This window comes from Epinephelus fuscoguttatus, linkage group LG24, assembly GCF_011397635.1.
Source record: "Epinephelus fuscoguttatus linkage group LG24, E.fuscoguttatus.final_Chr_v1".
NCBI lineage: Eukaryota > Metazoa > Chordata > Actinopteri > Perciformes > Serranidae > Epinephelus > Epinephelus fuscoguttatus.
In genome coordinates, this window is record NC_064775.1 from 12,211,008 (window position 1) to 12,224,958 (window position 13,951).

Below are 13,951 nucleotides of genomic sequence, written 5' to 3' on the forward strand. Positions count from 1 at the left end.
CTGGCTGTTTAAAGGGCACACCACTTCCTGCATTACCTCAAAGTTGTAATATTACACTGCAATGAGGTGTGGCTGAGTCTTGAAGATGGGATGGCAGAGTATTAGCTTAATGAGGTGTATGTGTGTGTGTGTGTGTGTGTGTGTGTGTGTGTGTGTGTGTGTGTGTGTGTTTGTTTGATCTATTTGGACAATAATAGACATAATAGACAACATTGTAAATGCCAATTTTATGACCGACAGACAAATGGTACATTGTCCCCACATGGTGTGGTCAACTTATTAAATTGACAATGTATAACTTTTTCTAAATGGCAAAAAATAGGTTAAAAAAAGAAAAGACCATACAGTATCTCCATAATGTGTGTGTGAGTGTCTGGGAGCCTCATTTATAAAACATACAGACCATCCCTCTTCTCTGTGCTCGGGATGGGGAATGTGATAGTGAGACAGTGCTGATCAAATATTAAGCGGAATTTGATTTGAGATTTGAGTTGACTTACTTCTTTTACAATTGAATGGTTCTTATGGAGTAGTTATGTCTCACTAGCACAAGCAGTAAAAACACTGCTGGTTAAATGCTTATGATAAAGTGGATCTATAAATAATGTGTGACATGAAGTGAATTAAAATGTGTGAGAGGCATCCTCATGTGTTTAGTTAATGATATAATTCACCACCTCACCATGTGCGTCTCTAAAATGTTTGTACTCATGGGAACTTTTGCGTGGGAAATGGCGTACGCCTCTTTTGGGAAAATGCTGCAGCTATAAATGAGGCCCCAGATATCTTTGTGAGATGTGTGTCTGTGTGTGTGAGTACTGTTAATGTGCATGTTGCATCAATTAAAAAAAACAAACAGTGGTCCTGGCTCACTGTGTGCTTGGTACTAAGGCCTTCATTTCACTGGCTCAAATGTCATGGAATCTAAAGAATAGTTTTATAACAGGTAAATACATTTCATTCTTCCTCTCTTGTGTCCATCCACAAATTAGTTCTGCATATTTCACTTGTTCTATATTTCTGTATAGTCTGCAGTTCTTTATCAATTATGTACCAAATGTATTTAACAAATACTGTATCAGTGTCACTGCTAATGCATCAACATAACATCACCAGTTTTACCACAGTTAGAGTGAAGCTGACTTTGTCGAGAAGTTCAACAGGGCTGACTTTATTTTGAAGTCAAACCTAATGATGTGCAAACAGCAAAAGCTGAATGATAAAAGGAGAGAAAATAGCTGTGTGATGTTCATAGGTGTGTGTATGTGACATGCATATATGTGTTATGTTTATAATACATTTCTGTACAGCAAATGTGTCAATTTGTGACTCAGAACTCAGCATCATAAGTAAAAGGTTCTCAGGTTATTTGGACTGTAAAGACAGTTTATCGATTTCTTGTGTACCTTTATTTGAGAAATCATAAAGTCAAAAGAATTAGCTATGAAAAAAGGTTTTGAATTTAGTGTTTTTTATCACTGACAGAAGTAGGTGCCAACTTTATAAAATAAAACATTTTCAGCTTGCAAATTTTAATTCCAGACATCACAACTAGCTCTTGTATGTCTAAAAAAAACAGGCTTTGTGACAAAATAAAAGCTGGTCTCTCATCAGTAACAGATATCCCATGCAAAGATTTTGCTGTAGTACAGTGTTAACATTTGATTGTTGTCATAAATTTGTTATTGTCAAAATGTGAAGTGAAAAGAGTCGATTGTTCAGAGGTTTTATACGGTAACACGAGTGGTTTGTCATTTGTATAAAAGAGAGAGTGGCTGAAAGAAGAATCATCTGATGATCTGCTTGTTAACACTGTCCACTGTCATCAAGTTCATCTATATTTTGCACATATTCCAGAGGCTACATAAATTAACACGGTTGGTGATATGTCAATTTTACCTGTATGCTCAGTGTTGCAGAATATTTGTTTTAAGTGTCTTCTTTCTAATCTTCTATAGGTCCTGTTGGTGTCCTGCCTCCAGTGAAGGAATAGGTAAATCCCAACACACACAAACACAGTCTGTACACAGGACCATTGTGTTATATTTATTGTACTTTAAATAATGTAGACATACACATTTTGAATAATAATGGAAATATTTTCTCACTGGCATCAGATCCCATTAATGAATACCTAGAGTCAAGGAGAAATGGAACATACTCAAGGGGCAGTTTGCCCAACAGACAGCAGGAAATGAATACAATTTAAAAAAAAACTAAAGTGTTTATATGTCTTTTTACCTGTAATTTTGACGTTGGCAGTGAGATGGTGAGGAAAAACAAGAGGACAGAGTTAAGGTCATCAATAAAAACACAGACAAATACAAAGGTAAAGTTAATTGCATGGAGATTCAAGCACCGTCACTCCTTCGTATTGACAACAAAAAGAGGAAACAAAGGAAAATGGTAGAAGAAACATTAATCAGTGTCTGTTTCCCTAGAGTAAGTTTTATCTAGTGTTTTCTATTTCTAATGTTTTTCTATAGTCAAAGACTATTGGTCATCTTTTCCATGAAGTGTAGTTAACAGTAGGAGGGGACAGTGATAGTTTATCTTAGTTAGTTTTTCTCCAAAATATATAGAGAGAAACAAAGGCAGGTATATTTTTGAGTGCACAAGATGAAAAGAGCTTGACTTTGCTTGATTGTAATATCTATGGGGAATAGAGACAGAGTTAGTGAGTCAGCATCACTGTGCTGTTTTGGAAAAGTCAAGGACAATTCTCAGTCCTCTGTCCTGTCACGGTACATTTTTGTTACAAGAAATCACAACAAAATGCAGATTTTTCTGTCATTGTGACACCTCGCTGCTTATAAATAGCAGTTGGTTTAGATTTAACAGACAGTTATTTTTCAACTGCTGTTAATCTCCATTGTTTAAAACTACACATCACTACTACCAAAGAGGGATCCATGGTTAAAGCTGCAGCTGGTAACATTCATGGAGATAATTTTTGTCATATTTGCTGAAACTGTCAAAATATTCTGAAAGAAGTACATGAGAGAGACAGTCTGGAAAAAAATTATGCCCCTACTCCCACTGCCTCTAATAGCATTTACGGCAGCACAGCAAAAACAACCAATCAGAGCCGAGTAGTACTTGTGAACTGCTGTCAGCCTGTCAAACTAGGCAGCACTAATCAAATATGAATCAAGATTCTGTAACTGCATTGTCCATTTATCTTCGCAGTTGTTCTCAGAAACATGTTTTAGTGTACTGTTAAGTGAATTCTGCCTCGATTTCTCTGTCTCTTATGATGTCTGATTTGGTCATATGGATAACTGCAAATTTATAATGTTTTTTTTCCCTGTTAAAGTTTTTCCTTATCCGCTGTGAGGGTCCAAGGACGGAGGGATGTCATATGCTGTAAAGCCCTCTGAGGCAAATTGTGATTGTGATACTGGGCTTTATAAATGAAATTTCATTGAATTGAATTAATAAAATTAGATTTCTGTGACTCAGCCCTAGTTGAACCAAAACGAAGCACCACCCCTCGGCTGGAGCACACTTTCTCACTTTACAGCTAAACAGGACACTAAAACATGTTTCTAAAAACATCTAAGGAGAGAAGTAGGCAATGCAGTAACAGAATCTTGATTCATATTTGATCAGCGCTGCCTAGTTTGAAAGTTTACGAGCAGTGATCGACATGATTGACAGCTGTGTTTAAGAGTCCTTTTCTCTGATTATATAGTGACAGTTTTAGTGAATATAAAAAGTTATTTAATAAAAGAGTTACCAACTTCAGCACATTTTCTTCCTTTAGTGTGTGACCAGTGTGTGATTCAGGTAAGTTTACAAACCTTGTGTTGTATGTACATCGAATAAAGCTGATTTATAAAACCACAGTGCTGTTGATGCTTCTTATTCTTATACCTGTTGTTATTGATAAATGATGTGAATGGATTACTGTTGATTTTCATGAGATTTTTTGATTTAATTAAGAAAATATTTATACTAAAACGTAAATAACCCTAGAGTGATGATAATCCCTGAATTTGAGTTGAGATAGTTAAATGTGTCATGCTTTAGGGGAGTTTTTCCTGTCCTATTAAACCTGAAACAATAAATGACAGTCAACTAAATGAAAACCTTAAACATCTGATTTGTTAAGTGGGTCAGTGCTTTAATTGATGTACAAAGATAATTGTTTTATTATGGCTGGATCGCTTTTTCCCCCCAGACTTTGTGGTCCATATGTAGTGAAACAGAACAAGAAGGAACAGTGTGTATTGTGTTATATTTGTTAGCAAGCACAAAGTATAAACTACAAAGAATTGGGGGCAACAGCAGATGCTGGTGAAGGTTATGTTTGTTTCTTTAATCAATAGGCATTTTATCTGTGGAAAGCACTGGGCTTTTGGCGTGACGGTTGTATATAAGTTGCAGTTGATGACTGTTGCTGCCAACATGTGGACTACCTGTTTGTTACAGTCACAGCAAACTGATTGATGCTTTAAGTGTGGAAAAAAGTGTGTTTGTAGCAGGAGGGTTGGGAGCTCGTGAGGAGGGGTGCAGTGCTTTTCTTTGCCATGCCCAAGGCTGTTCATTATCAACATGAAGAAGGTAATCATTGAAGTGATCCAGTTTTTTTTAACGGGGCTGATTGTGGCCAATTTGGGGAATGAATACTCTGTGTCTCTATTCTTCACTTTCTGGCCTTGTTCTGCTTTAGCCCAGTTTGTGGCCCACTTCTGTTTCTGGAAGGACAATCGATTTCGGGGCATTTGTGTTTTTGAAAGTGTCCTTTTAACAACTCTTTGTCTAGATTCCGTCCCTCCACATGGTCAGGTGTTACCTCCATCCAGTTTATATACAGACCTAAATGAATCTCATTAGTCACTATAAGAGTTTCATTACAGCTGTGGAACATTAATATCTGCTTCACAGGTCAAAGGTGATGTCTCCTTGTAGAGTTAATTGAAGGAGAATCATTTCATTTAGGGTTTGAATGTGTCCTATATTACAACCTTCTGGCCTAGATATCAGTTAGTACTATTCATGACAGTTTCCCTGAGACCCTTAAAGCTAATAATGTGAATTCAGACTGATGGGGAGCCTGGAGCTGCTGTACTGACTGAGACCCTTAGTCTTACGACAGAACCAAATACCTTCTTTTAGTTCAGAAAATGTTTCCAGGGCTCCTTTGAGTTTGTTCCTCTGCTCTGATTTTCATCTTTGACATTTCTAACTTTGGCTTTTCTCGCTGTCTGGGCACCCATAGAATCCAATAATAATTGCAGACAGAACCATTTGTACGCCTCCATGCTGGCGATAGCAGTGGTCGGACACATTATGTTTTGTAGGGTTTTTAAATGTGTTTTCATGTTTTCAGTCCGTCCCATTCTTGTGAACAAGGTATCCAAAGAACATCTTGAATGAATTTCTTCAAATTTGGCACAAATGTCTGCTTGGACTTAAAGATGAATTGATTCGTTTTTGGTTGTCAAAGGTAAAGGCCACTGTGACCTCATCTGTGTCATTGTCATGAACATGTGAACATGAACATATCTCAAGAGAGCCTTGAGAGATTTTTTTTTTTTTTTTTCAAATTTGGCACAAGCATCCACTTGGACTCAACAATGAACTCTTTAGATTTTGGTGGTCAAAGGTCAAGGTCACCATGACCTTGCATCTGTGTCATTCTCATGAGTGTGATACCTCAAAAACATCTTGAATAAACTTCTTAAAATTGGTAGTCAAAGGTGAATGTCACTGCAACCTTGTCCATTGCAGTATCTGAGGGACAACTTGAGGGATTTTTTTCCCCCAAATTTGGCACAAACATCTACTTGGACTCAGTAATGAACTGATTAAAAATTGGTGGTAATAGGTCAAGGTCTCTGTGACGTTGCATCCATTTTATTCCATATAGAGAATATCTCAAGAACACTTTGAGGGAATTTCCTTAAATTTGGTACAAACTTTCTCTTGGATTCAAGAATGAACTGATTACAGTTTTATAGTTGAAAGTTGAAGGTCAGTGTGACCTCAAAACCATTTTTTGACCAACATGATAATATTAAGACATGCTGGCATTTTATATCCAAAAGATCAAAGGTCAACTTCACTGTGACATCGTAATGTTCTGGAAAAACACTTCTGGCCATTATTCAACGTCATAACGTCACCCTAAGGAACAGAAGAGAGGCATTTGATCAGATACTGAATTGGTGACACTTAGCTTGAGTGCCTATCTTCAAACTGTGCTGATTGTATAGACCTTAGAGAGACCCTAGAGGAAGATGTGTGTGAAGAATTCATGTTTTTACTGACATGGATGTAAACTGTAATTGCAACTTGAGGGGTTGGTGGAGGAATAAAACTGCAAGGCCGTAATTCTTGTTTTTTTTTTGTTTTGTTTTTTTAATCTTATTACCAAATGTAAAAAGTACTGTCCTGGTAATCCTCGATCATTGCCACAAACTGGACTTGCATTTTTAATGATAGTGACATAATAATTAAAAGATCATAAAGCAGTGGATCCCGGCCTGCAGGTCAGGATCCCCCAAAGGATCCCAAGAAGAACCTGAGGGGTCACCAGAGGATTGAAGGGACAACAGAGAGCAGCTGTCAATCACGTCTATCACTGCTTGTGAACTGCAGTCAAACTAGGCAGCACTGATCAAGTTTGAATCAAGATTCTGTTACTGCATTGCTTATTTCTTGTTCCAGATGTTTTCAGAAACATATTTTAGTGTACTGTGTCGCTGTAAAATGAGAACATTTGTGACCTGGCTGCCATGTTGAAAACAGTCGAGCGGTGATTGGTTGTTTTCATGATTCTTGAAAATGCCATTAAGAGAAAAAAGAATCACCTGCTGTAGCTTTAACTAATATATTTTTCCAATAAATCATATATGGTATGTAACATTATCATGTCATTTTAGAGGAGAGGGAAATATTAGTATAAATACTCAATAGTTGAAGACAATCTTTTACACTACTTTTTAACTTTACATTGTATGATGTGAGAATTATCATTTGGTTTAACGGACTGTTTGTAGCTAAATGTCTGATCTTTTAACAAACTGATATTTTTTTCTGCTGACAACAGTAATTTGCAGACTGATGTTGATTGACAGCAAGGTGAAATAATTATATATTTTTTGTAATCTAGTTTGGTGGCAATATTGAAACTAGAATCTCCCGCAGATTTCTTGGAGCAGGCTGATCCCCAAAGCAAACACTGGTGATCAGGTTATTTACCCAGTAATCTGACCTTTTTAATTGTTTGTTTTAGTCTAAATCTGATTGTCAGCTGAATGAATGGACCAATTTGGCTAAAAATAGTTAGACCTATTTTTTGCAGCGTGTTGGCGCCGCCTCTTCTCTGTGCGTAAAGACGCATTAAGAAGTGGCACAGCAGTTGATAATCCAGACAGGAGGTGCTTTTGGTTACAGCACATCCTCTCACTGATGGTGAGGAGACACACACAGACTGAACTTCTGTTTTTTTTAAAGTCATCTAATTTTTCCTCCCCGCAGATAACGCTCTCCATTTACGCGCCCTGCTCGCAGACTGAAACTTTTCAGTGACTTCATCTGACAAGCTTGTGTTGGGATGGTTGCTTTCTCCCGGAGACGGAGCTTATTAATGGGATTTCTCTCTCCCCTGCATCACCTGAGGGCAGTTGGACAGTGAGCCGCGGGGCGTCTGGAGGCTGGATGGACAACATGTCTCCACAGCAGCAACAGGACAGCCTCAGCCGAGGCGGTGGGCAGCAAGAAAACAAACGGGTATGTGTTTTTGACGTTTCTATCAATCTTCCCTGGCTTTATTATTGGTAATAAACCGTTTATAATTGTAATGGAGAAGAGGTGGACGTGCAGATGTCGTGATTTTAATGCTTTACTTGAACGTGAGTGCGTAAAGGAAGTAGGGTACAGTTGGTTAAATTTACCGGATTTATTGAGAATAACGATCATGTCTTCCTCGGAGCTAACGGACATAGGAATGAATGAGTGTATTGTAAACGCGGTCCAGTCGGGTGAGAGGTGAGTTCAGAGTTCAAGGCTTTTACCCAAGTGACACCGCGCCTCCATAAAGTCGGTCAAACAATGTAAACAGAGTTAGGAGGATTTCAGGATGATGGTGTACAAAATATTACAGACAAGAAAATATATATTTATAAATGTATATCAGTGATTATATACGCCATCAATTCAGCTGACAGTTCATTATGTGAACTTATTCTGTTTTATTTCCCAGTGTGGTAACATTTCATTGAAGAAGTAAATCTAAATCTAATCTAATCTATGTAGTGTATGTTGCTATTTGATTGTCATATTTGTAAATGAATAATTCATATAGAAAATCATGACTGTAGTCTTGATATCGGATCCACTGGTCAGCAGTTGGGTTGTTGATTATGTCGGTTTTTGCTCTGTGAAGGAGCTGACAGTATTCAGAAAATTAATCAACTATTTTGATCATCGTGAAAGTTAATATCTGCTCTTTCCAGCTTCTCAAATGTGAAGATTTGCTGCTTCTCTCTGTTTTCTATCACTGTAAATTGAACGCATTGGTTCTTAGATTACTTGTCAGACTCTGAAAAATAGTGATGATTTTTTGTTCACTGTTTTCTGACATATAGTGACAAAATAAGTAATCAATCATTCAAGAAAATTGTTTGCAGATTAATTGAAAGGAAAATAATGGTTCGTTGCGGTGCTACTATACTGTGCTGCTGGTGTGGTTTCGTATACATCTGTTGTTAACATCACTGACAAAAAGTATGATACAATCCCATGGAAGACATTTGGCCGAAACTTTAAACATTTTTTTCTCCCACAGTTGTTTATAAAATACCATATACCCTTCTGTTTCAATGCAGTTCTCCTGCTTGATAATTTCACTAGTTTTTTGATCGATTGATCGATTTATTCATTCACTTATTCAGAGTCAGTGACAGTGTTCAGTAGTGACTGCAAGAAGTCCTGGTGATGCACAGATAACTTTCCTGCTGCACCGTGCTGCGTCCTTGTTTTCATTAATGATTCATTCCACATTGGCTCCGACTTCTCACCTGTATGTTCTGACTGAAACAGCCGTGGAAAAACAGTATATCCATCATGCCATTGATCCCTCCCTGCTGGGACTATGACAACCTCTTGTGAGTAAATGCAGTGAACGCAGGAGATGTGCAGTTCACCTGTAATGAACCCAAATCCTTTAACAGTTACTGAAACAGCTCATAAAGCTCAGGGGAAGAGCGCTTATGATACATTATGTTCATTTGAACGTGGTCTGTGAATATGGACTTAAAATCATAGTTATAAGTTTAAAGCTGGTAGCTGCAGTATCAGCCTTCATCTGTTAAGTTCCAGTTTGTTCAGTTCTCTGGCACCTGTCTGGAAACAGTCTCTGAATGAACTTCATCTCAAACTGCTCTGTGTTGTAATATAGTCAGTAGTATAAAGCTGGGCTGACATTGGTCACTAGATTTGTTTCCCAACACAGAACCCATAGCTCCGTGCAAGCTTATGTTTATTTTTAGGAGTGAACGGTAACATGTTAGGGTCATGTTGTGGCTGGAGTGTGAGGAATGTTTCACCACTGTGTGACCCTGCTGAATCAATGGTATTACACTGTGAAATGTCAGACATGCGTGGAGGTGGGATTGATCTTTTCTCACTGTGGAGCTTTTGATTTTGAAGGCCTACAGTGGTCCACCACTTCAGTCTAGACTCAAATATCTCAACAAGTATCAAATCAAGTATGAGATGGATAGCTATGAAGCTGTACTTTGCATTGGTGACTCTGAATGATTTATGTGACCAAGGTAGCTTAGCTAGCACCATCCAGGCCCCAAGAACATGTGCCGGACTTTTAAGCCAATGGCCAAACTGTGTAGCTACAACTTTCAGGTCCATCAAAAGTCGAGAAGAGCTGCACAATGTAATGTAATGTAATGTCAAGTTAGCAGGGGGCTCAACTGGAAGGTAGCTGTTAGGCCAGCAAAGTCTGTAGTGCGCTTGCTCCATGGGCCCCAATGATGCAGTATATTGAGGTCATTTACACTTGGAAGTCGAACTTTTTGGGCTTCATGCACCACCGAGCAACTTTATTAGGATGAACAGGGCCCTGCCTCCAACACTATATCAAGTTCTCCTCATGCATCCATGGCACTACTGCCTGAACTTTACTGACTGTTGAGCTGTTGCAATCACTTCGTTTACATGTACAAAATATTCTGATTTTTGCCCTCATTCCGAAAAAGACAACATTCCTACGAAGCCTATGGGTGGCGAACTTATTGGACCGTATGAACACAGCCTCCCTCTTTCATTCCTGAAAAGGTTGGTGTTGCAAAAATGCTACATGCGTAATAAGACCTAACTCAGATGATCCAAATGGAACATGCTGTTTACACGACCCGCATCAAATTCTGATTTGGAATAATAGGGTAATATATGTGTGCATGTAAACATACCCAGTGTTACAGAACACACTGGCTGTTGGTGTGACCATGTCCTTTTAGATATACACAAACTAGCAGGGCTAGCCTAATGGCGCCTTTGGTTGTCCGTGTTGGTCGCTTTGCAAGTTGTAGTGGTCCATTGAGAGCCTCGCTTTTGGTGTTTCATGCTAGTTAGCCAGCGTTAGCATGCTGACATGCTCAACGCACATGGTGAATATTGTAAAGATAATACCTTGCATGTTGGAATTGTCATTGTGAGCATGTTAGCATTTAGCTCAAATAATATAATTATAATAATCTTTAACACTTTTCTTTAAAAAGTCACATAGTGCCTCTAAGAACAATAAAAACAATCGGGGATCATAAAATATCCAGAGAATTAAAACTAATATTCAAATTTAAAAGTTCAATTATAAAACTTCCAAAACAACAAAAATAATAACAGAAAATAATACAATAAATTGTGTCTGTGTCTGTCTGAACATAGTTAACAACCAGTATTGGGTGACCATGTCAGAGAGTGTGTAAACTGACATACAATGAAAGAACTGTGGTTATGTAATGGCTGTTTGTCACCTCGGTTCACACTCACAAATCCTTCTACAATTAGATTAAATGAAACTTTAATGACCCTCGTGGGGAAACCGGGATAATAGGATCCAGCAAAGAGAAAATAGGATCTCAATATGGCTGCAAGCAGAAGCTGGTGGAGTAAAGTGAAGTGGAACAGCAGATTCATTCACCACTGAATCGACATATTTTCATCTATTTCATTTCAATTTAAAAGTCTGCTTAAGATTTTGGATAGAAAAAATGTAGTTATGAATATGTGTTTACTGTGGAGCCACAAACATCGAAAATGATACATGACAGACACTTAAACATTTCCAGCTGGCTCGTAATGAGCAGCTGAAGTGTGAGAGAGGTCAGGAGGTTCATGAGACTGATGCTGCATACTGAAGGTGGTACAGACTGTGAAATGTTGTCACCTGGCTAACCTTCATGCTCCGACATTCCTCCATGTTTAAATTCTCCTGCTTCAGTCTGCTGTTCCCGTCCCTTTTGAGGCCACAGTCAGTCCTAATGATGTGATAGATGTGTTGAACATTAGGATGCTCATGTAACGAATAAGGGAAGTGTAAACATGACATCAGCATGGAGTAAACGCTGTACGCCTCTCTTTGTGGGCTTTAAGCCTTGTAGTTGTATTAGCAGATAAAAGTTAATGGTTTAATTGAGCTTTTTTGTGTTACTAAAGTTTTCACTGGAGACGTATATGAGTGTCATGAGGTTATAGTGTACAGGTATGTTTTGGGAAAGTAACCTGGACTCACTAGAGATGTTGAAATGATGTAGACGATGATGTAGTGATGTAGGATTTTAATTAGCACCAGCCACCCACCAAACGAAGGTAAATATTAAGCGATGGCATGTAAAATCATCAGGCCATACACCACTGTGGCGTACAGAGAAAAGGCACAACAGAAAGACTTGATGGACTGTTATATAAAGGCAGCGATATTGGCCCTAGAACTTTTGATTGACAGTCGAGGTTCACTTAAATCTAACCGACAGCCAACAATAAAAAGATGGTCACACACGTAAGATACAGGCCCACTTGTTACTGCATCAACTTCAGTACCTCACATGTCAATTTTCATGTGAAGGAAGAGCTCAGGGTGTAGCGAGTGTGCACCGGCCGAGAGAGAGAGTGATGTTGGATGTGCGTTGAGCAGGCAGGTGTTGGCGATCAGAAAAATTAAGCAGTTAAGTGGTGGTAAAGGTGCAGTGTAGGTTTCAGTTTGTCCACGAGTAAAGTCCTCAAGTCTTGGTTCCCAGCATAGGCCAGAATGTTCATGCATGCATGTGTACAATATCCTCCCACCCCTGAAAAGCAGGGCTGCCCTGAAAGCCACGGTGTGATTCAAACACTGGAATTTAACAGAGTTTGAAGAAGTACTCAAATCTTTTACTCCAGTAAAAGTAGTAACACATCCTATTGCGGTGTAAAAATATAAAATTGTATTGGCATCAAAATATCTTTAACGCACCAAAAATAAAAGTACTCATTGCAGAATGGCTCATTTGAGAGTAATATACATTATGTTATTAGATTATGATTATTGATGCATTAACATGTTCATCACTTTAATATTGTTCATTGAGGACAAAGATTTCAAAGCTGGCAGATATGATTTCTGAGTGGCAGACAAAAAAATGCTCGCCTGCCACAATGGCAGGTAGTCAAGGTGGGGGAAGAAATCAGTACAGCATAGTAGCGAGATGTTTTTGTGTGGCAATATTGTATCGTCACACAGTGCCATGTATTGATTTTTTATTACATAAATTATTAATATTACAAATACAAATTAAACTTTAGGTAGCCTACTAGAATAATAAAATCAATAGCTTTTTCAGTCCACTAGATACATTTTTCTGCGTGAGATGAACAGACTGAAAACTTTATCTTGTTAGATCAAACAGATGTTGATTTATTGCAATATATTACCTTTTGTCAACTTGTCAAAAAGTATAAATATTAACTTCAGACTCTGGACGTAGAGCTAAATACTACACAAAAAGAAAATCATATTTTCAGAAAATATTCCATCGATGCATACTGTAGTATCAAAACTGGTTATAAAACAATCTAAACAAAGAAACTTAATTCTCTCCCACCAAAAAAGACATGAGTAAAGTGAGTTTAAGCATCGACTGTCTGTTCCACCCAAGATACATAAATATTAGTAATGCATAGGTCAGACAATATTTTGATTTGTGTATCTTTGTCTTTTATAGCGGATGAAGTCCCAGAGCTATCGGCGCCAGTCAGCCCCGTCTATGGTCATCAGCAAAGCTCTCACCAGGTCCAAGACTCTCTCCAGGTAAACTACAAGACAACAAGGCTTGAGGCTTGGCTGCACTGCCAGTGTATGTTGTGGTTTACAGTGAATTTGCAGCCACAATTCCAGCCCATACTATATATACACATGTGTATGCACTCACACAGCAGTTTAAGTCATCCCAGTTGTGTTCATGTTGTAAATCCTGCAGGTGTTAGTTGATATTCAGTGTCTTAACAGGTACCAGCTCATCAGGGTGAGCAGGTCAGTTACAACATCCTTAGAATCATCCAGTTCACTTACACAGAGGTCAGTGTGGTCAGGACGCTGAGACAAACCCTCAAGCCACACTCTCAAACACGCGCACTCACACACATGCTTGCACGCCCCAGGCACAACCGCGAGTGAGGTGTTGAATCCACTTGGATAGATAATCCTCCTGTAACCAGACTTATCAGAGGATCAGGCGCCTATTAATAGCCCTTTCTTTGAACACACTGACTGAGAAAGTGAAGAAGAAATAACCTTGTTAAAAAGCTCCTGCACAGGTGGAGCAGCTCACTGGACAACACCCACCAACCACACCCCTCAAAGACAGGGTGATGACAGTGTGTATGTCCCTGCACGAAACTCTCACTCTGACTGTCGACATGGTTAATAGGACATAACACTCACAGATGAAAT

At 38.5% G+C, this 13,951-nt stretch overlaps 1 protein-coding gene across 2 annotated transcripts in view; it reads left to right on the forward strand.

The window, feature by feature from the left end:
• LOC125885245 (rho GTPase-activating protein 20-like) overlaps positions 1-13,951 on the forward strand; it is a 40,503-nt gene that overhangs the window by 3,215 nt on the left and 23,337 nt on the right. Inside the window, exons 2-4 of one of the 2 annotated variants that reach the window (XM_049570793.1) lie at positions 1,959-1,993; positions 7,489-7,740; positions 13,224-13,309. In XM_049570793.1, coding sequence (XP_049426750.1) covers positions 7,669-7,740; positions 13,224-13,309 — 158 coding nt within the window. In that variant the 5' untranslated portion in view covers positions 1,959-1,993; positions 7,489-7,668. Of the gene's footprint in view, positions 1-1,958; positions 1,994-6,963; positions 7,423-7,488; positions 7,741-13,223; positions 13,310-13,951 lie in introns of those variants that run through there. The other variant, XM_049570794.1, reaches the window with a different exon arrangement.